Source organism: Hippopotamus amphibius, chromosome 13 (assembly GCF_030028045.1).
Source record: "Hippopotamus amphibius kiboko isolate mHipAmp2 chromosome 13, mHipAmp2.hap2, whole genome shotgun sequence".
NCBI classification, from domain to species: domain Eukaryota; kingdom Metazoa; phylum Chordata; class Mammalia; order Artiodactyla; family Hippopotamidae; genus Hippopotamus; species Hippopotamus amphibius.
In genome coordinates, this window is record NC_080198.1 from 70,438,101 (window position 1) to 70,460,127 (window position 22,027).

Sequence of the window (22,027 nt, forward strand, 5' to 3'; positions counted from 1 at the left end):
TTCTTTCATCTTTTTACCTGATCACTATACATATCCCCTATCTATGTTATCTCCACGTGAACTTCTGGGGACTTTACTAAGATTCTAAAATGATAGGTCCAAAAAGTGTCAGAAAACCAAACCCATAGTCTTTTTAAATTCATTCATTCAATTCATCATATTCATTCATTTGAAGTCCCTTTGACACCAAAGTCTGAGTTTCTTTCTTTCCACTCTTTCATTTCATTAAACAAATAAATGTGTGGATAGCTCTAGAAAATGGACATTTTGCCCTACAATATTTCAATGGAAAGATTTGATATTTCTTCCACTTTTGCTTCCATTATGAACAGATCTTTATTATGAACTTAAAGTTTACACTGTATGATTTTTCAAATTTCCCATTTAAAATGATTCTTTTATTAATTGAATTAGAGGTTTTAAACAAATCATCTTAATTGAATGACACTTAGTATGTTTATGAATTATGTTCTGGCATCATGATAGAACAATTATGCTAGTTACTTATCATGTGGTACACTTTGAAGATTCCATAATAATACCAGCTTGAGGCTCCTCTGTGTCATTTGAGGGGTCATAGATGTTTTATTCATTCCTGTACTCCTGATGCCTAATACAGTGCCTGGAACATAGATAAGTGTTAATAAATATTGATTGGGAGAAAATTATAGTAGATGAGATAAATAAGTAGACTAGATAGCAGGTCATAATTGATCCAGGGAAAATGTGTTAGGTTCAGGGAAGCAGGAGATCACATATAATTGGGGAGATGGAGAGAGGTTTCTTTGAGGAAGCAGTGATTGATATGGACCCTGGAAGATGGATAAGATTTCAGTAGATTGAGTCGTGTGCATATTGAGATCCAGTTGCAAAAAGAAGTTTGAGGAAGAAACAGGAAGTTGGACCATGGGGTGCTTGTAAGGAAATGTGTGGGTAATAGTATAGACGTTGAGGAGCTACTGGAGATTACTGGGGTCTTAAATGCCAAGCTGAGGAGTATTTATTTGATTCAGAGCCATGAGGACTAATTAAAGATGGTTTGAAAGGGGGACTGGCATGATTCAGACTGTGCTTTAGAAAGATGAATATTATGGTGGCCATAAAATGAATTAGAGGGAAAAATACTGGAAACTGGGAGGACAGGTTAAATAGTCTGAAGGAGTAAGCACCTGAACCAGAGCACTGGCCTTTGAGACCAAAAGGAGGGAATGGATTAAAGATGAAGAAGCTGAATCTGCTAGACTTGGCAGCTAACAGGAGGGGGAAGTGAGGAGAAAAGAGGAGTTGGAGAAGACTCAGGTTTTGAAGTTGGGTGAATAAGTAATAGTAACTGGTGAGAAATACTGAGGGCAGGTATCTGGGGGAAGATGTGATAGTTCAGATTGGCTAAATCCTGAGATAGCTTTCAGAATCCACTCTATACCAGCAGTCTTTTCAATTTTGATTCTTCACGGAGCTATCTCCATGACCTCTTTGAGCTCTGTAAGTAATGTCACAGCATAGCAGACTCCAAGAGGGGTATTAAGGACACAGCTGAAGGATCGCTGCCAAATTTGCAGAATTCCCGTCCTGTCTTAGGTGACAGCTGGGTTTCCGCTTTTCAGTGGCACTATAGTCCCAAGTACAGTAGGACCATAAATATGCTACAGCTTTGCTGAGAAAGCCTTCATCTGTTTGCATGGTCCTAAATTTCTCCAGCCCTGAGAATTTCTTCACTTATATGCACGTTATTTAATCTGTTTACCATCTTTAGAGTTGTGATGGTGTAATCTTTGTTTTGCAGTTAGTAATGATTTAATTCTTGTACTGCCATCTAAAATAGGCTCAGTGTCCTTGATTTGCAGTGACCCCAGACTGAAGCCTCTTAGTCTGTGGATTTCTCATGTTGCTGCTTCACCCTTGACACCCTTGATCTGTGTTTATAGAGGCCTTGCAGAAGTTATTCCCATCCCAGGAATTTCATTAGAAGTTGTGGGATTGATCTGGGCCATAATTTACATTGGTATTAACAGTGGAAATCAGTTGGCTAGTGGGTAATTCATCACTTAGCCCACTCATATTTTGAATAGTCAAAATACTGTCTCATAGCCTTTTATGAAAATAGTCAGAATATGAAAGTACGTTCTATGTTTTCTGAGTCCTACTTCTTTAAATACGTGTCTGTGAAAATGACACACTTCTTCAGCTTATGAGACCACAGAACACTTAAAAATTAATAATGTAGCAGTAGAAATCCAAGAAGTGGCCGTGAAACAAAGTAGTGCTCAGATTGAAGCTAAGAGTAAAAAAATAGTCTGCTAGATAGATTAATTGTAAGAAATGGTCAACTTTTGATTCGCTTTTTAAAACTTTGTAACAGAATGATATAAATGTAGGGATTCAACTATTTTATTATTAATAAAATAACACATTCATATGTTTAAAATAGAAGACAAGGTCCACAGTTTAGACCAGTGAGTTTCAATTAGACCACAAATACCAATGGTGTTCAGTCACACATCATCTCCTCCTTCATCAGCCCCATCATTCGTGCAGATTTCTTGAATGTGGCACAGGGTTTATTAATAATAAGATATTAACACATAATAATCAGAACAACTATATAAATGTGTTGGCATTATCCTCATATGTGAAAACTAGATATCATCCAATATCGAGATTGAATTGTGTATTAGTCAGTGTTCTTCAGAGAAACAGAACCAGTAGGATATCCAGAGATAAATAAGTGATTTATTGTAGGGATTAGCTCACTTGGATATGGAGGCCTAGAAGTTCCACAATCTGCCCACCATCTGCACAATCTGGAGAACCAGATAAATTGATGGTATAATCAACTGAAGGCCTAAGAATCAGGGAGGGGTCAATTGTGTAACTCTGGTTTGAGTCCAAAAGCTTTAGTTCCAAGAGCTCTGATGGATAGCAGGAGGGCAAGAGAAGATGGATGTCTTAGCTCCGAAAGCAAATTCGTCCTCCCTCTCCCTTTTTGTTCTGTTCAGGTACTCAAGGGATTGGGTGATGCCCACTGCGTTGATGAAGATCTTCTTTACTCATTCTCCTGATTCAAATGCTCATCTCTTCTGGAGACGTCCTTATAGACACACCTAGAAATTACATTTTATCAGCCACTTGGGTATCCCTTCGCCTAGTCAAGGTGACACAGAAAATTAACCATCACAAATTGCTTTGAACCCCTGGTTCCATGACCTGTGGAAGCCATAAGCCTCCCCAAGATTTCCTGTGTCAAAGGATTTACATTGTCTAAACAACCCTTTTTCCTAAGTCAACTGGAATGCAAAACTTGTACTCTTCTCTTGTTTCCTGGAGACAGCCTCTCCATGGATACCATGATTTCTAGGGAGGAAACTTGGAAGGTCTTAGGGAAGGGTCACATTGCCACTCATGTGGCCTTCACCCACCCCTACTTTATTCCTCCCTTTTCAGTCCTTCTCCAGATAAACAAATCTTCACCAGCTCTCATCCTACAGGTCTCACTTGCTACTCAAGTGAATTTCTGATGAATGAAATTATTTCTAAAATGAATTTTCAGAGGAAAGAAAGAACAACAGCAACTGTTTTAATTTTGATGTCTTTAATTTATCAAAATTATTAATTGTGATAAATTTGATAAATTTGTCATGGCATAATTGTACTCCAGGAAACACAGTTCGGGAACTGCTCTATCTTTGTTCAATGTTCTAATAATCTTTAGGTATTCCACTTTGCGGAAGAAAACCGACATATAATTTGGCAAGTCTACTGTGTTATTTCCGTTTTCGTTTTCTTTTATCTTTTATTTTTATATTATTTCAAGCTTACAGAAAGGTTGCAAGACCAGCATCACAAACTTGTGCATACCCTTTACGCAGATTCTCCAATTGTTTATATTTTGTGCCATTTGCTTTATTATTTTCTTTTTCTATATATAATGCATGTAAGTAATATATGCATATTATTTTTTTCTGAACCATTTGGAGACTTTTTTATGAGTATATATTTTCTAACAAGAATATTCTCTTACACAATTGTGATACATTAATCAAAATCTGGAAATTTTATGATACAGTACTCTTATCTGACATTCTGTAGTCAAATTTGGTCAGTTGTTCCATGATGTCCTTTGTAGTTGTTTTTTCCCTCTGATCAAGGCTCTAATTCAGGATTGCATATTGCATATACTTGTTCTATCTCTTTAGTCTCCATTAAATCTGGAATAGTTTCTCAGTGTTTATCTTTCTTAACATGTATTTTGGAAGAATACAGGGCAGTTATCTTGTAGAATGTTTTCCTTGAATAGATACAAGTTAGGCACTTTTGGCAGGGATACCACAGATGTTGACCTTGAGACCTTGTTTGGTTTTACAAACAACAGTCAGTTCTTCACTTCTCCTGCACCAGCTTTGAGCTACATTCCAGCTCAATTCAGACACTAGCTACCTGGAGTTAGTGCAGACCCCACAGGTTAAGGACTCAGTGCCACAGTATTGTCCCCGCTTCAGATGCCAGCCATAAATAGGATCCCCACATCCATGTTTGGCTAGCTACAGATTCAGGAGTTCCCTGCTCAGATTTAATGATTTCTTAAAATGACTCAGAACACAGAAAGCACTATAATTAACATTACAGTTTTATTATAAAGGATACAATTCAGAAATAGCCAAACAGAAGAGATGCATAGGGCAAGGAACGAGGTGGGGGACACAAAACTTCCATGCCCTCTCGAGTGGGAGGAGGGGCAGTGCCTCACCATCCCAGCACACACATGCCGTCATAACCCAAATCTCTGACAAACGGGGCAAGAATATACAATGGATAAAAGACAGTCTCTTCAGTAAATGGCGCTGGGAAAACTGAACAGCCACATGTAAAAGAATGAAATTAGAACATTCTCTAACACCATACACAAAAATAAACTCAAAATGGATTAAAGACCTAAATGTAAGACCAGACACTATAAAACTCCTAGAGGAAAACAGAAAACACTATAAAACTCCTTAACATAAATCCTAGCAATATCTTTCTGGATTCATTTCCTTATTCTTTATATATGTGTGCATGTGCTCAAGCCATGTTCCAAGCTCTTTACTCCTCTCTGTAGAATCTCTTATCTTTCTCTTCAAGCTGAAGAGCTTTCATTAACTCTTCTTTAGTACCTGTGTGGTGGTGACCAATTCTCTGATTTTGTTTATCTGAAAATGCCTTTATTTTGACTGTAATCCTAAAAGATATTTTCACTGCCTGGACAATTCTTAGTTAATAGTAGTTTCCTTTCAACACTTAAAATGTTCTCCCACGTTTTTCTGGTTTTAATTTTTCTTATGAGAAGTCAGCCAGCCTTCATTTTTCACCTTATGAGTTTCACAATATATGTCATTTTCACACTATGTGTGTATGTTTAAGGTTTTCACTAATGTTGGGAAATTTTTGGTCATGTGTTTAAATATTTTTTCTGCCCCATTCACTTCTCCAATTGAACTCCAATTGTATATATGTTAGACCATTTGATGTTGGACTCAGAGAACACTGAGGCTCTGTTAACTTTTTTATAGATTTTTTTTTTTGTCCTCTCAGTCCTTTTGACTAGATATTTTCTGTTGATCTATCTTCAGGTTCACTGACCCTTCTGTTGTTTCCAGTCTGTTGTTAAATCCATCAATGAACTTTTGTATTTTTCAGTTCTAGAATTTCCATTTGGCTTTTTTAAAATACTTCTTTCTTTCTACAGAGATGTCCATCTGTTCATTATTACCATATTTTCTATTCAGTCCTTAAACACACTTACAATAGCTGCTTTAAAGTCCCTGTTTGTTAATTCCAACCTCTGAATCATCTTGAGGTCATTTTCTATTGACTGCTTTTTTTCTTTACTGTGGGTTTCAATTTCCTATTTCTTCACACATGTTGTGATTTTTTTAAAATTTTTTTATTGTAGGTTGGATATTGTGAATGTTTTGTTGTGGGGCATTTGGATTATATCAACTTCCTTTAAAACAGGACTGACCTTTGTTGTTGTAGGCAGTGGAGTTCCTGGAAGAGGCTTTCTGTCTTGTCAGGTTTGGTATTATTATTTGTTAGGATGGATCTACTTTAGTTTTAAATTTAGTCTTAGGAAATGTTGTCTGAATCTAGGGTATGGTCCTTACTTCCAAGGAGTGGCCCTTCTGTGTCTCAACTGAATGCCTGAGGTGCCTAGTAAGGTATCTCCTCTGGTGGGTGGGACCCCAGTGTCTTCAGACATTGTTATAATTGGTATCACCACTTGCTTTCAGGCTTCAACAGGTAATTTTTGCTGCTTCTCTTAGAGTCTTGCCAAATACATGTCTGAAGTGACTAGCCACTCAATCTTCTGCCACTCCTTTACACTCCCTACCCCCACCCACAACACTGCCTCTCTTGTCAGGTACTTTGCCTTGCACATTCCAGCCACTTTAGAAGCCCTGAATTCAGTTCCATTTGGAACTATTACTCTGGATACCAATTGTCTTCTCCTCCTGGGGGAAAAGTGCCCCCAGGAAGAACCAGATTAATGCAAGTCAGTGGTGTGTATTCCCCTCTTCACTGTGTGTGTTTTAGTTATTGCATGTATGTGGTCTAATCTTATATTTTTCAGCTGGAGGGCAAGTCTGGTACTAGTTATTTTATTATGAGAGATGCGTATCTAAGCTTTGTGTTTTTTTTTACACTGTCATGTTCTCATAAACAGTGAAAGAAATAATCACAATAATAGTTGTGCTCTATTTTTCTTTTGATGGGGCTTAGAAGTTCTCTCTGTGTTTACAACCCCTGCAGTGGGTGCATTGTTAAAGGAGAATTCTTTGAGATGCTAAAATTCGCTTAAAGTGATTTTGAAGCATACATTCCTCCTACCTCCTTCAATAAAGAGTGAAATCCAGGGCTGCTGTTTATTTTAAACTTCCAGTATGCACAAAAAAATTCTGTGAAAGTCCTTCTAATTTCAGACTCTTGCTTTGCTTAGATAGTTGGGTTGAATCCTCTTTTTTATAAATTGGTCTTGTAATTCAGATATTCATTAACAAAATAATTGCTGAGGATGCATTACTATTCATATTTTGATTATTAGCTTGTAGAATAATTCACTATATAAATTCATAATTTTTAACTTCTTTTACTTCATCCATGTCAGTATCCTGTCTGCTCTCTTTAGATACCTAGCAATATAGTATGTTATTTAAGAACTGCTTTTTGGAAACATTCAGCCAAGGTTTTCTCTGTCTTTCAATATAACTTTGAGCTCTTTTGCAGAAAAATTAAAAATGAAATAGTGTTTATAATATAAAATATTCATATTGATTTTCTACCATTTTATAACTTTTCTTCTGAAATTTTCTTTACTGCCAAAGTTTGGTCCTCTCAGGGGGAAATTGGCCTCATTTCTGACCCTAGTTGATGGAATCTAGTGTAATCATTTACTTCATTCACAGCTTTGGCTTTGCGTGACTTTAGACTAATTAAAAAACAAACAGAAATGACCTTCAAAGATGAGGATTTTTCCAGTGTGACTATTCCATATTCTCTGAAGGGAATTCCAAAAGCAGAGTTTTTAGAACAATAATGCTATTATTAGGTTGAGCATGTAAGTTCCCAAGGCAGTTGCTTTGAAGGGAACAATATGCATTCAGATGTTTATGTTCTGGTATGTTTGCTTCCATTCTAATTGTATCTCATATACTGGTCTCTGTCCATTTCCTCAAGTATATTTTTCCTCCTACCTATAAGATTTGCTTTAAACTATAGTAAGCTAAAAATGATCACATTGGATAACTATGATATCATTTGTTAATGATATCATGATTTCCTTCATTTATTGAACAAATGTTTCTGAGTTCCTGTGCTAATATTGGGAATACAGTGATGAACCAAAAAAAGCCCCTCGTAGAGTTTACAGCCTACCTTTAATCTTCTCAATCTGGTTTAATGGAAAATAGCCTGTATCTTTCTTTCTTTAAGCCACATTTAGAAATTTTACACTTTTCAGAAGTCCTTTGTGATTATTGAATGTGCAAGGATGTATTTTGTAAAAGGGGAGAGGGATTCAAAAGATTGAGCAATTGATTATACATGAAGGCCATGCAGTTTTATTAGATACAAAAAAGGTAAGATTTTAATTCTTATGCACATCTGAGATAGAAATACAGAACAGTGAGGAAATATATAAACAGTCATTATGAGGGAAGTCAAGTCAGTATTGGAATGGTCATTTTGGAGGTGATGGGTTTTATAGGAAAAGTTTCAGACCAAAGATGCGTTTCTTTTTCAGAAGAATCAGTGAGATGGGAATAGGCAAACTGTATTACAGAGGGGGAGAGTTGCCACTTTCCCCTGAGTTTAAGTGAGGCTGTCTAAATTGGTTAATATTTTGAATTTCCTTTATTTCTTCACATTTGTTTCCATCTGTATTTTTTCATAAATACTAGCTGCTAAAAAACCCTTAAATTTATCTTTGTCCAAGATGATGTGTACTTATATGCTTTGATGCCTCTTACAATGATAAAATTGTCATTCAGAGCAACAAGGTGAGTCAAAGGTTAGATTTCTCTAATCCTATAAACCAGAAAAATCAAATCAGTCTTTGAACAGGTCAGTCACTAAATTGAATTTCTTCTTCCTTACTAGGATCCTCGGTTCAATGCAGAAGTTGACCAAATTACAGGCTACAAGACACAAAGTATTCTTTGTATGCCAATTAAGAATCATAGGGAAGAGGTAAGCCAGTTTTCCATTTTATAAAAGGTCATTTGGAAACATTTTTCTTTTTTGAAAAAAAATTTTTCACTTTGCGCACTTATGAAATAATGCTATAGTGACAAGTTAACTATAAAGTGCTTAAATGTTCTGCTTGATGTGTTTTATTTAGACTTTAGTAATAGGGTTGAATCCTGATACTTTACTTTGACCTAGAAATAAATTTTAGACATGTCATTTCTGTACCTCTCTTTCCTGAGGACCTTACTGACTCCTAAGATATATAATTGCTATTGTGGTTGTAATCAGTTTATTTCATATTATATTTTACATCTCAAAAACGCTTATTTCATAAATGGTTATCCATTTGCAGTGGTCGTCAGCTGATTTTTTTGTTTGGATGCAAAATGAGGTTTGAAAAAATGGAAATTGTAGCCAAGTCCAAGCAAAATTTATTGTGAAATTATAACAAGCCATTGAAAATAAGTTAGTTTATATTTCATCTAACTAGAAGGTTTGGATTCTGTAAGCACTGAATTCTCTCTTCATTTTACATTTATTTGAAAAAAAAATAGTTACTACATTATCATTTAAACTGAGCGCTTCAAATGAATGTTCTCAGTCCTGTCTGCACATTACAATCAACTGTGAAAATCTAAAACGTTACCAATTAAATCAAGATCTCTAAGAGCTGGGTCTAGATACTGATACATTTTTAAAGCTCCCCAGATAATTCTGAAGTGTAGCCAGAGTTGAAAATCATTTCTTTAAGTGAAAACAAATAGATTGGAAGAGCCCATGTTTGTGGTTCTTAATCTTGGCTACACATTAGAATCACCTGTGGAGCATTTAGAAGTTCTCATGCCCAGGTTTCACCTTAAATCAGAATCTCTGGGGTTGGGACCCAGGCACATCAGTATTTCTATTTTTTTTTAAGCTCTTTATTGGAGTATAATTGCTTTACACAGTTGTGCCAGTTTCTGCTGTACACCAAAGTGAATCAGCTGTATTTATACATACATCCCCGTATCCCCTCCCTCCCACGACTCCTTCCTGTCCTCCCTGTCTCACCCCTCTAAGTCATCACCCATCATCCATTTGTTTTTCTCTTTCTGGCTTACTTTGCTCTGTATGACAGACTCTAGGTCCATCCACTTCATTACAAATAACTCAATTTCATTCTTTCTTATGGCTGAGTAATATTCCATTGTATATATGTGCCACATCTTTTTTATCCATTCATCTGTTGATGGGCATTTAGGTTGCTTCCATGTCCTGGCTATTGTAAATAGTGCTGCAGTGAACATTGTGGCACATGTTTCTTTTTGGATTAGGGTTTTCTCAGGGTATATGCCCATTTCTCCAGAGAAGACATGCAGATGGCTAACAAACACATGAAAAGATGCTCAACATCACTCATCATTAGAGAAATGCAAGTCAAAGCCACAATGAGGTATCACCTCACACCAGTCAGAATGGCCATCATCAGAAAATCTAAGAACAGTAAATGCTGGAGAGGGTGCGGAGAAAAGGGATCCCTCTAACACTGTTGGTGGGAATGAATATTGGTACAGCCACTATGGAAAACAGTATGGAGGTTCCTTAAAAAACTAAAAATAGAACTACCATATGACCCAGCAATCCCACAACTCGGCATATACATCAGTATTTCTTAAAGCTCCCAGGTGGTTATCATGTGCTGCTAGGGTTGAGAACCACTGCCAAGAATACGAGAAACACTTTGCTGGTTCTACTTGATTTATATTCGGATTCTGATATCTTTCTTTTCCCTCCCCCATCCAGTCCTTTACCAAGTCCCATCGCTTTTTTTTCTGTTAGTGTTTCTCATTTCGATTTCTTTCTTTTCATTCCTGCTGCCTGTACCATAATTCAGATCTTGAAGTAATGCCTAAACTTTTAAAATATTCTTGTAAGGGGTTTTTGTACTTTAAGTCAATTTTCCTTTAATCCACCCTGCATATGCCCTTGGGAATTTTCCTGAAACACAGCTTTCTAAATCAGTGCTTCTAAAACAGTAATGTGCATATGACTTTTTTAATTTATTTATTTATTATTTTTTGGGGGGTACACCAAGTTCAATCATCTTTTTTTATACACGTATCGCCATATCCCCTCCCTTCCTTGACTCCCCCCACCTCGAGTGCCCCCCACCCTCCCCGCCCCAGTCCTCTAAGGCATCTTCCATCCTAGAGTTGGACTCCCTTTGTTAGACAACAACTTCCCACTGACTATCTATGCATATGACTTTTAAAATGCAGATTCTGAGTTCAGGTGGTCTAGGTGAGACCTGAGTGAGGTTCTTTTCTAACAAGCACCAAGTTGATGCCAGTGTCCACAGATCACAATTTGATGAACAGGATCCTAAATCAGTCACTTCTCAGTCGTCTAAGATAAGTTCTCAGTGCCTTAGAGTTGCTATGTGGTTTCTTAAGAGGGTAGTTACAGCCACAGTTACTGAAAATCCCTGTAGCTAAAACATGCAAATGAGCTTAAATAATTGATTAGCCAATTAATTGTGAATGAATAAATAAAATTGAAAAGGCCATGCATGGACCAGTAGTGTTCTTAATCGGATCGCCAGATAAAGTAAATAAAAACCATGTCTTATGCAATATTGGGGACATAGTTATATTAAAAAATTATTTGTTGTTCATCTAAAATTAAATTTGACTGGATGTCCTATATTTTATCTGGCTGCCCTAGTTATAAACCAAGGACTATGATTGTGTGCACTTACGAAGATGATGTTCAGCTTTTAATTTGTAAGTATGTTTTAAAACCATGGCCTGAAAAAACAACTTTGTGCTGGCCGAGAGACTCAGCTTGAATCACACTCTGGTGAAATATCTCTTCCTAAGTAGCATGAACGGTGGGGATTGGGGGGAGCCATGAGCAACAAAAACCCCAGGGTGAAGCAGGTGAGACTGCCCTTGTGTAAGAGGGCGTCCTCTGGATCCGTGCACTTCTGTCTTTATGGTTACCAGTGAGGGTGATGTAAACTAAAACACCAATAACAAAACCCCCTGCTGTAGTGAAGTGTAAATTACGTACCATATAATTCACCCATTTGAAGTGTATAATTTGATGAGATTTTGACACATGCATGTGTAGTCATATAAACACCACTGTCATCAAGATACAGAACATTTCTGTCACCTCAGATATTTCCCTGTACCGCTTGTAGTTGATCTGCTCCTCCTCCCTCAACCCCCAACCCCCAAGAATCACCGCTCTGTTTTCCATCACTATTGTTCTGCCTTTTCTAGAGTGTCATATAAGCCATATACGTGGAATCATACAGGAGGTAGTCTTGTATGTCTGGCTTCCCTCACGTAGCGTAACGCTTGTGAGATTCATCCATGCTGTTGCATGTGTCCGTGGTGTGTTCCTTTTTATGGTGGTTATTCCATGGTATGGGTGTGCCACAATCTGAATATATCCGTTCATCCATTGACAGACATTGAGTTGTTTCCAGGTTTTGTCTTGTTAGGAGAAAAGCCGCTGTTGATGTTTGTGTGCAAGTCTTTTTGTGAACATGTTTTCATTTCTCTTTGGTAAATATATGAGGGGAATTTCCAGGTCATGGGTGGGTATATGTTTAATTGTATGAGAAACTTGCAAGCTCCTATCCAAAGTGGCTGTACCATATACTTTCTTACCAGCAATGAATGAGAGTTGCAGTTGCTTCACATCTGAGGCAACACATGGTATTGTCAATTTAAAAACATCGTAGCCATTCAGTTTGATTACGTGAATGAATAACCCCACTCTCAGTCAAGAGCCGTCCGCTCACCTACAGACCTGATTAAAGTGGATTCAGCTACAGGTCCCCAGATTGGGATTGTCCAGAGCTCTCCCTAAGCGTCCTGCTGGGTTCCTCAGGATCCTCAGGGCTGTCTGCCTCCACACTCCCTCATCCTCTCCTGCTGCCTCTGTTTTACCCTGTGATGACTTGATATAAGGCTGGGCTCTTCACTTGTTTCCACAAAAGTTTTTTTCACACGAAGCATTTCATGAGATTAAAAAAAAAAAAAAACCTTCAGTAACTTCACTGGAGTCTTAGTAACTTTACTGATGGGAAGGTTTCCGAATACAGCTTTTTAAACATCTTGCTGACCCTCCCCATTCTCTGTCCTCTCCCCCTTGTTCCCTCTCCTCCCATGCTCACACTGCCCGGTTTGAAATTATTTCCTGTGAGAATTATTTCTTCAGAAAAAAGGAATGAAGAGAAACAGTCGGAAAAACAGGCATACGCTCAGCATGGCTGTTGTAGAATAAAAAGTAATCTGGCTGACTGAGAACCACGGCCCCTAAGAAGATGCAATATATGACTTCCAGAATTATCTTTAAATTTACAGCTACGTAAACAAACTCAGGGCAATGTTTGCTGTTGTGTACACACAGTAGAAAAGTACTCTTTCTCCCACGAGCGTTTGAAATCAAAATAGAGAGTCACAGTAAGGCTTTTGGGAGTAATTCTTAAGATTGCTTGCTGTGGGCTTGAATCCCATCTTCACCACTTACTTGATGAGTAGCCAGGATGGAATTGGTGAATCCCTTCGTTCTTCAGTTCCCTCATCTGCACAATGAGGGTTATAAAAGGACCCACCTCATAGGGTTGTTGTGAAGATTAATTGTGTTTGTGCATGCAAAGGGCTTAACATGTTTCCTGGCACACTGGAAGTGATTGATAAATGTCAGCTGTTACTTTTGAAAGGAGATCTAGAACTAAGCAAACTCTTAGGAGAAACAAGGAATGATAAGTTGTATGCAGAGGTCATCAGCCACATTATAACCAGTCAGCTGAGATCAAATGACAACCCAGCACCGTCCCTGACTTCACTGGTCTGTTACCCTCTAACACACTTTACGCTTAAAAGAAAAAGACTTTTCATTGTTTTTCCTCATAAATGAGGCAAAGTGAATTTGGTTTCTTCTCTCTGTTGTAGTCCAATTGTACTCATTCCGACTAATTACCAAGGAACCTAAGATGAAATGTGGTTGTTCATAAAATGTCTTGGTACCTTTTCGTGACTCTAATTTCTTAAGGTGCCACCTCTGAAGAGCTGCTTGAATGGAGTAGTTGACTATTGAATGCTCAAGTCTGAACTACAACACAGTCCAGAAAATTCAGAAAGATTTTTAAGATTCAGTAAAATCTGTAATCACTGCATCTGCCTCTCTTCTTGGGAAGTATTTCAACTAATTAAAATTTTTCGAGAGTTCTTTTCATCCGTGTTATAACCATAAGTGTAATAGCACAATGCCTTTTTAGAAGTCAGGATCATAGATATTCCTAAAACCTCTATGACAGAATTATTTTTGAATCATAAAGGATAAGCTTTTGCAATTTTCTCCTCTCTGTACTCCCTTCTAAGACAATGGAATTAATGGGCAGTGTGGTGGGGGTAGGGTGGGGACTGGAGAAGCTAGAGGAAGCTAAAATAATTTATTTTGGAAAGGTCACAGAGCTATTGGCTAGAGAAAATGAATGAAGACAAAAAGTAAAGGGGTCAAGGGAGAGAAGAGAGACAGCCCAGGCTGTATAATAGAATAGTTAGAGGACAGACAGGGTAGGACTTTGGAAATAACTGCCTATCCTGTGGAAGCTATTCTAAGGACTTGACATATATTCTTTCATTTAATCTTCATAACAACCATAGGAGGTAGTTATTATTTTATTCCCACTTAACAGATGATGAAACGGAGACACGGGACATTTAGGGAACTTGGCCAAAGTCACAGAACTGAAAACTGGCGAAGCTCAGATTCAAGCCTAGACAAGAGGGTTTCTTAAAATTCTGCCGTGGATGACGACTGCACTCTCTTTTCTTCCCCCTCAGTGTTTTCTTGAGCGACTGCAGTCAACATGTAGATTCCTGTTGATTTGGGGGTGGGAGGTACACTGATGGGAGATGCGGCTTCACATATTGTAGAAGCAGGGCTCGAAGGTGGAGACAAGGAGAGCTGGCTGTACCCTGATGGTTCTTCAACGTCAAGTGTTGAGACCACTCTGCAGACAAACTTTTTAAAAAGAGAGAGAGGGGTAGCAGGGAGAAAGAAGGCAGGGAGCAGGGGCGGGGGAGAGAAAGAGGGATCAGAGTCACATCCTCTGCAATGTCTTAAGAGGACTCCATCTAGTAAACAAAAAGAAATTTTTACCAGGGATAAAAGAGTTACAGGAGCATGTTTCATGTTCATCTGGGCCAGTGTGCTCTGTGATATGCACAGGAAGCATCATGAAAAAAATGTGCAGCAAGTGTGTGAATGTTTAGGGCTGCTGTTACATTTCTTTCAGGCTTAACGCTGGATTTTTCAGACCTGGGCACTTGTATCCGTTTTTTATTTTTGTCATGTGCGTTACTTATTTCTATAAGCAGACGTTTCTTTTATGTTTAGTAAAGAAGTGCAGGGAAACTCAACTCTTTCTAGCTCAGATGACCTATTTCTGAAATCCTGCCCTCTCTTGAAGTATTGCTTGTTATGACATGGTAGCGATGAGTGCTTTTTTTTTCTTTTTTTAATTGGTAGGGGCTGCACCAATGAGGTAGAAGCCAGGACATTGTGAAATAATGCAAGTTCTATGAAAATTTTGTATTGATCTGAGGTAGAGATTCTATCCAATAATATCAGGCTAGGCATAACCTGTTTTCTGTTGGTTGAATGTCAACTCCAATTTTTATTAAGTAAAAATCTAATTTGGAATCAGAGCTCTTACCTCCTTCTCTGTTTTTATCATTTTGATTTTATTTTATCATATTTGATGATATACTTATAATTCTTTGATGAAATGTAACAGTTATAATAAAAGATTTATGGTAAGTTTTTTTACAGTATAAGGGAGCATTTTTAGCTAAATATCCAGTTGTTTATATATTCTTTTAAAAGAAAACTGACAAACTTCCAAAAATATCAGCTAATTTTATGAGATTTTTATGAAATAAGTACAATACTTTGATGAATCAAAGAGATTTAATGTCTGCTGAAAATTGTAAAGTAAAGCATTAATGGAATCAAATGTGTCATTCTAGCTGCAATATACAAAAGTAAATGTTTTCTAGAATTTAAGGTACATAACTTTATCTGCTAATCCCCTCCTAAATTATCTTGCTTTGAAAGTAATTGTTGAATCACTGCACTAAGTAGAGCCCTGGTCTAGGCAGTGAGGATATGAAAAAAAATGAAGCAAGGAAGATACTTGAAACTTTTTTTTCAATTTCAATGAGAGGGAGACCTTATATACCAAAAAGCAAATATCAATGCAAGGTAGCAAGACAGATGTTAAATAAGTTCAATATTCAACACATAAGTTCGAAGGAAAGTCTGTGGATTTCAGGAGCTGGAGGAATCACAGAGGAAGGCCGAAAACTGTGGTTTCATACAGCAGATCCCTGCTGTGTTTATCCCACAGGCTTAAGAGAGGAAGCTGGAACATGCTTTCTGTGAGAGGGTGGAGGCAGGGTGGATGCTTGCCTATGATCTTCAGCTCGCAGTACTGACTAGGGCTTTTCTTAAACTTGACGTGTAAGCTTGGAACAGATAAACGTTACAGCTTTATACATAATCCTACAATTCGAAGTCAGACTAGATGAAAATAGAGCTACAAGAATAAGCAGAGTTTAATTGCAGACTGTCAGTTGATCTAGATCTATTTTAGTCTTAAAGAATTGGCTACTTATGTGTTTTTTTGAAAACTTATAAATTGTGCATTGCATTTATTCCCCTGTGATATTTGTTTTAGAAACAAAACAGAAATACTCCGAAAAGTTTCCATTGGTACTGGACTTGATATGGTGATGGTGAAGATCTTTTCCTTTTTTTTTTTTCCACGTTGCCCTTTGAATAACAAACAAGTGTATTTTACAAAAGGAAGAAGATGGTAACCACTTTCCTAAGGAAAAAAACATTTCTTAAGAGCATCAGATGAAAAACATAGTGCTAGTAAGTTAAATCCCTGAGGCTACACTACTGATCCAGGAGAAGAAAGAATGAATAAAAGCTTGAGACTGAAAGTTAAGTTAGTGGTAGGCTATATTTACCCAAATCTTATTTTCAATGCTCAGAAAATTTGGTTCAGACTGAATGCTATGTTTTATTCAATATAAAGTTAATCTTCATTGGTACTTTTAGAATTCCAGCAGTTGTTGGAATGCCTTGCATTTTTCATTTGATAGAGCGTTTGTAAGTTTAATTTTGAGAAGTTTTATATAGATTCTGAATTATGGCTAGTAGAGGTCTGGAACCAGCTGCAGGTAAGCGAAAATAATTTCTTTGTATAATATCTGACCCAGAACCACATAATGAGACCTTGGGATGGATTTTGATTATTAAATAATGTTCATGCATTCTTAAAGAGTTAAGGTAGTTGTCAGTGAAATTGCTGCTCTCAATAGATATATGTATGCAAACATCTTTATTCATCTAAGAGCTAAGATTATATAGGCAAAGTGCTTTAAAAACTATGTACTCTGTATTCCTTCTTATTAAATCCTCACCTAAAAGTTCTTACTTGTTTCTCTTCTACCATAGAGTGAAAATTAATATTCTGGGTGGAATTCAAATAAAAGTATAGAGTTGGTGATCTTATAAAATTTTTGAATCATATCTTATCTCTCTCTCTTTTTTTTTTTTTTTTTTTTTTGCATCACTTGGTAGCAGTGAAATAAAGTGAAGATGACCTGGATTTAGAACTTCCAGATGCATTTGATTATTACACATTATTTGATGATCCTGTGTATGACATTAGTGATCTCTTACAGCATAACAGATTACCCTAAGCTTAGTGATTCTGAACACGAGCCTTTCCTATCTCGGTTTCTGTGGTTCAGGAATGCCAGAGCGGCCTAGCTGGCTGGGTGGTTCTGGCCCAGGTTCCCTGCCCGTGGCTGCACTCAGGATGCAGCAGGGAGGCCGGACTCACGCTGGAGCGTGCACTTCCCAGAGGGCTCGCTCGCGTGGCTGCTGGCAGGAGGCCTCAGTGCCCGGCCAAGCAGGCCTCTCTGTAGGTCACTCTGTGTCCTTGACACACGGCAGAGGGTGAGCAAGGAGGAAGCAGCAGCGCCTTGTACGTCCGAGTTGTTCACCTTCGCTTCACGGTAGCTGTTCATTAGAAGCCAGGCCTCACGTCCGGCCCAAACTCAGGGAGGGCAGTTAGGTCCCACCTCTTGAAGAGAGCAGCATCAAAGGATGTGTGGAGATACTGTGAAACCACCAAAAGTCCTAAGAGTACTTTGAGGCTTTAGTCTCTTTCCTTAAAACTGGTCAGATGATAAACGAGGAACTCTGCTTGTTAATTAAAATAATATCTTAAACAATAAGGACCTACTGTATAGGACAAGACACTGCATTCAATATCTTCTAATAACCTATACTGGAAAAGAATCTGGAAAAGACTATACGTGTGTGTGTGTGTGTGTGTGTAAAAACTGAGTCACTCTGCTGTACACCTGAAACATTATAAACCAACCATTCTTCAATTAAAAAGATCTTAAAAAATAGTGTTTTCTCAAACTTTCATGTTCTAAAAATAACATCAGCTACCAGAGACAGCATAGACTGGATTTAAAATAAGGTGGTAAGTTGGAGTGTGTGCCCTGCCGGGTTGGCTTGAATCAAAGGGAAAAGAGCAAGTAGAATTACAAGAGGAGAACTGAGGAGGAGAAGAGGAAGATCCCTGCTGTTTGAGCTGCGACAAATGATTGGGGTATTAAAAGTCTTCTAAAATATTATGTCACAAATGCAGGTCTTCGTGAGGTCACTGTTTGTGTGTAGCTTAAGTACTTTGCTTCTTAATACCTATGGAAAATGCTCACTGGTATATCCTTATTATCTCTCTGCACCATTGATTTTCGCCTCGCTCGTGGATCAGGATTGGAGGGAATGTGTCTAGTATTTCGGCACAGTGTTTGCTTGGGTGTAAACTGGAGGCGAGGCCATGCAGGCAAGCTGAGGCGGGATTGTGAAGAGTCGGCAAGTTGCCATGCAAAAGAGGTGCTGGATTTTTTTTTTTTTTTTTTTAAGCCAGGAAACATTTGCTGTCATTTAAAGATCTGTGTGGCCAGAGTGTTAAGGATGAACAGTTTTCTTTGTTTAATCTCTAACCCAGAGCCACATGATTTGACATGATAGATTTTGATTTCCATATTTGTTCATATGCAGGGAAAACCCTGGGTCTGGAAGCAGGGAAGCTGGTAAGGAGGCTTTTGCATAATCCAGACTAGGGGTGGATTTGTTACACTTCTGTTTGGGCAATTGAGGGATTGATTTGATGGAGGGTTAAGTAGAAGGAAGAATCTAGAATACTTTCTAGGTTTTTTAGATAGATGTAATGGGGTAGAATTGTGATATTCCCTAAAGTGAAACATGCTACAGAGAGAATTGGTTTGTGGGGATCAAAACCATTAGCTCTTTTTTGGGGGGTATGTTTTGCTATCTGTTCCTTTCTCCTCTCTCCTCAAATCTCAGTGCTGCATCCCCATCCTCACTTTCAGCCAGTGGTCTTGCTTACTGAGAATTTGAAAACAGGAGCTAGGTTATTGATGGGGCAAGTTTTCTGTATAATTTGGAGGAGATCCATAATAGCAGTGGTAGAAATTTGCTGAGGATCGGAAGTAGGACCTAAGAAAAGAATTGCTTTGTATTTCCGTGAACCAAAAAAGATGCTTTGTTATGTATTACAGAATGGTTATACAAGTGTTCAGTTCAGAAATTGGTGGTAGTCATCTCAAATATTGAAAGTGGGGAGGTCCTTGACAGATGGCAGTTTGATATTGAGTGTGACAAGACTGCAAAAGATGACAGGTAAGTAGGAATTTAAATTATTTCCACCTTAATATGCTTGTTCTAAAACTTGTTGTCTTTACTAAATGAGTTCTAATGATATTGAACAAGTTTCATATAAGGTATAGTTTTTTCTACAATGTTTAATTTGATCTTCAGTCTCCTGTGGAAAAGAATTGTGCTTATGACTTTAGCATGTCATTAACTTCTAGTACTTTTAACATAATTGCCTTTAGTCTAAATTGGTGAATTTCAGATTGTAGTATTTATGGTGGTATATGCAAAACTACATATGATGTACTAGGTGGCTCATTTAATGAATTGTTTAAAACTACTTTTAACCATAAGGGATTATCCTAGACTCTCCCAGCTTAAGGTGCAACTCTGTTGCATTGCACTTAATGCCACAGATTTCCTAAGACACTTCATAAACCCTGAAGTTTCCAGACCAGGGGAATGGGAAATGCGCATCATTATATGCTGATGTCTAGCATTGTCCTAGGCATACTTACCTGTAAATTCAGAACCATTTCTCATAATGAAATGTAGTTTGCTTCTGAAGCCTTTGGTCTATTTTAGGAAATGTTTAGCTTATAAAAATAATTTGATATACAATTTAATATCTTATTTTAGACAATAGGGAATTAGACATTTAGGCATTACTAAAAATGCCAAAATGACTATATCCGTTAAACATTTTAGATACCACTGTTATTTTTATTTTTTAAGAGGTGCTGAAGCTTTCCTAACTTGAAGCACTTGGCAAATTTTCTGGTCATCTGATACAGAATGACCTGATACTAAGACCAACCCTAAAAAAATGATTAGAAGGATAAATGAAATAATAAAAATACATAGTATGTCTACTATGGTATGGGTCCTAATGATACACTCATTTTTTAAAAACACTCCTTTTTAATGTATTACTTCTTTGATTTTGGAGTCATTAAATCAGATAAATAACCTTACAGATGTTTTCAGTAACTCATTAAAACTTAAACTGATTTGATCTCTTTGATAGTGCACCCAGAGAAAGGTCTCAGAAAGCTATCCAAGATGAAATCCGTTCAGTGATCAGACAGATCACAGCTACAAGTGACATTTCTGCCACTGTTGGAAGTTTCTTGTAAGTATTATACAACTTCACATTGACTTAAATTTGTTGGGGAAAAGACTAAGCTACTATTTTAAGAATTACCATTTTATTAAATTTTTTCTTAGTTATCAATATCTTGTAATAAAACTAAGGAAGCATTATAAAGGAAAAGTAATGTTATATGCATTCTGTAAAATTTGGAAATGCTGAAAAGAAAGGAATTAAAGTATTCCACAGTACTCACCCTTGAATGTTTTAATGTAATTCCTTCCTTAATTTCTTATACATTTTTATGTATTGATATATATTTAAGACTACAGCTATAATTGTGTCTTACTTGTCTACCTTCCTTACTCCTTCAAACATCACATGTGTCCTGAATACCTATTATGTGCCAGACTCTGTTCTAGGCACTAGGATACTGCAATCACAGAACCAAGATGTCAGTTCTCCTGTAGGTTATATTCATGTTATCCCATGTTACTGATTACACACTTTCTACAAATATCTTTAACGGGTTTCCTCTTTAAAGAAAAGAAAAAAACTTGAAGTTTTCATAAGATAAAGTGAAAGGAGTGCAATATTTTCTGTACTACAGTAAATTTCCATTGAGGAAAAGCAATTAACTAGTTATTACAGACCAGGCTAAACTACTTTTCTAACACTATGAGTGGTTCAAAATGTGAGGGAGATAGGGCAGGCAGTTTTACTTTTGAAAAAATAATGTAGTTCAATGATTTTATCTGCAGTTTAGGTTCATTTGATCTCCTGATTTATACAGACAACGATTTGGTTGTACCTGAAAAATGGGAAGAGTCGGGACCACAGTTCATTACCAATTCTGAGGAAATTCGTCTTCATTCATTTACTACTACAATTCACAAAGTAAATAGCATGGTAGCCTACAAAATTCCTGTCAACAACTGAGGATGAGATAAAGACAGTATAATGTACTTGTATTCTCAAATGTGGTTTTCCTGAAACCAAATCAACTGTAGTTGATATGTTTTATTTCATTGGTTAATTTTTAGATGGGGAAAACTTAACATTATGCTTTACTGAATCTGTGCATAATCGTTCCATTCCTTGGTACCTGTTTCACTTTCCATAGGGTTGACGTAAGTTATTGCACACTGTTCCAAAGGGAACTAGCAGATTACATCAGCATTGTAATGTCAGTTCCTTTGATGATGGTAACTGTAGATGGAAAAACTTTTGCGATACAGCTAAATGTCTTTCTAAATCAGACCTTTTGGTCAAGCACCTTGACTCAGAGTGTACAGAAATATCTAAATATATAATAGAGCAAAAGAAATATGACTATTGAGAACATGTGTTTAGATCTTGAAAGGAAGTAATGATAGTCCATAAGTAATGAAATATTGATCCTGTTAGGTCCCTTTGCCATTTATTTGTATAGTTTCCATATTG

General features: G+C 37.2%; 1 protein-coding gene across 1 annotated transcript in view; it reads left to right on the plus strand.

Moving 5' to 3' along the window:
• Nucleotides 1–21,756, plus strand: part of LOC130835226 (cGMP-specific 3',5'-cyclic phosphodiesterase-like) — a 44,299-nt gene extending 22,543 nt beyond the window's left edge. The window contains exons 3-6 of the mRNA XM_057706636.1: nucleotides 8,632–8,721; nucleotides 19,401–19,521; nucleotides 20,522–20,626; nucleotides 21,346–21,756. Coding sequence (XP_057562619.1) covers nucleotides 8,632–8,721; nucleotides 19,401–19,439 — 129 coding nt within the window. The 3' untranslated portion in view covers nucleotides 19,440–19,521; nucleotides 20,522–20,626; nucleotides 21,346–21,756. The remainder of the gene's footprint in view (nucleotides 1–8,631; nucleotides 8,722–19,400; nucleotides 19,522–20,521; nucleotides 20,627–21,345) is intronic.
• Nucleotides 21,757–22,027: the final 271 nt, after the last annotated feature.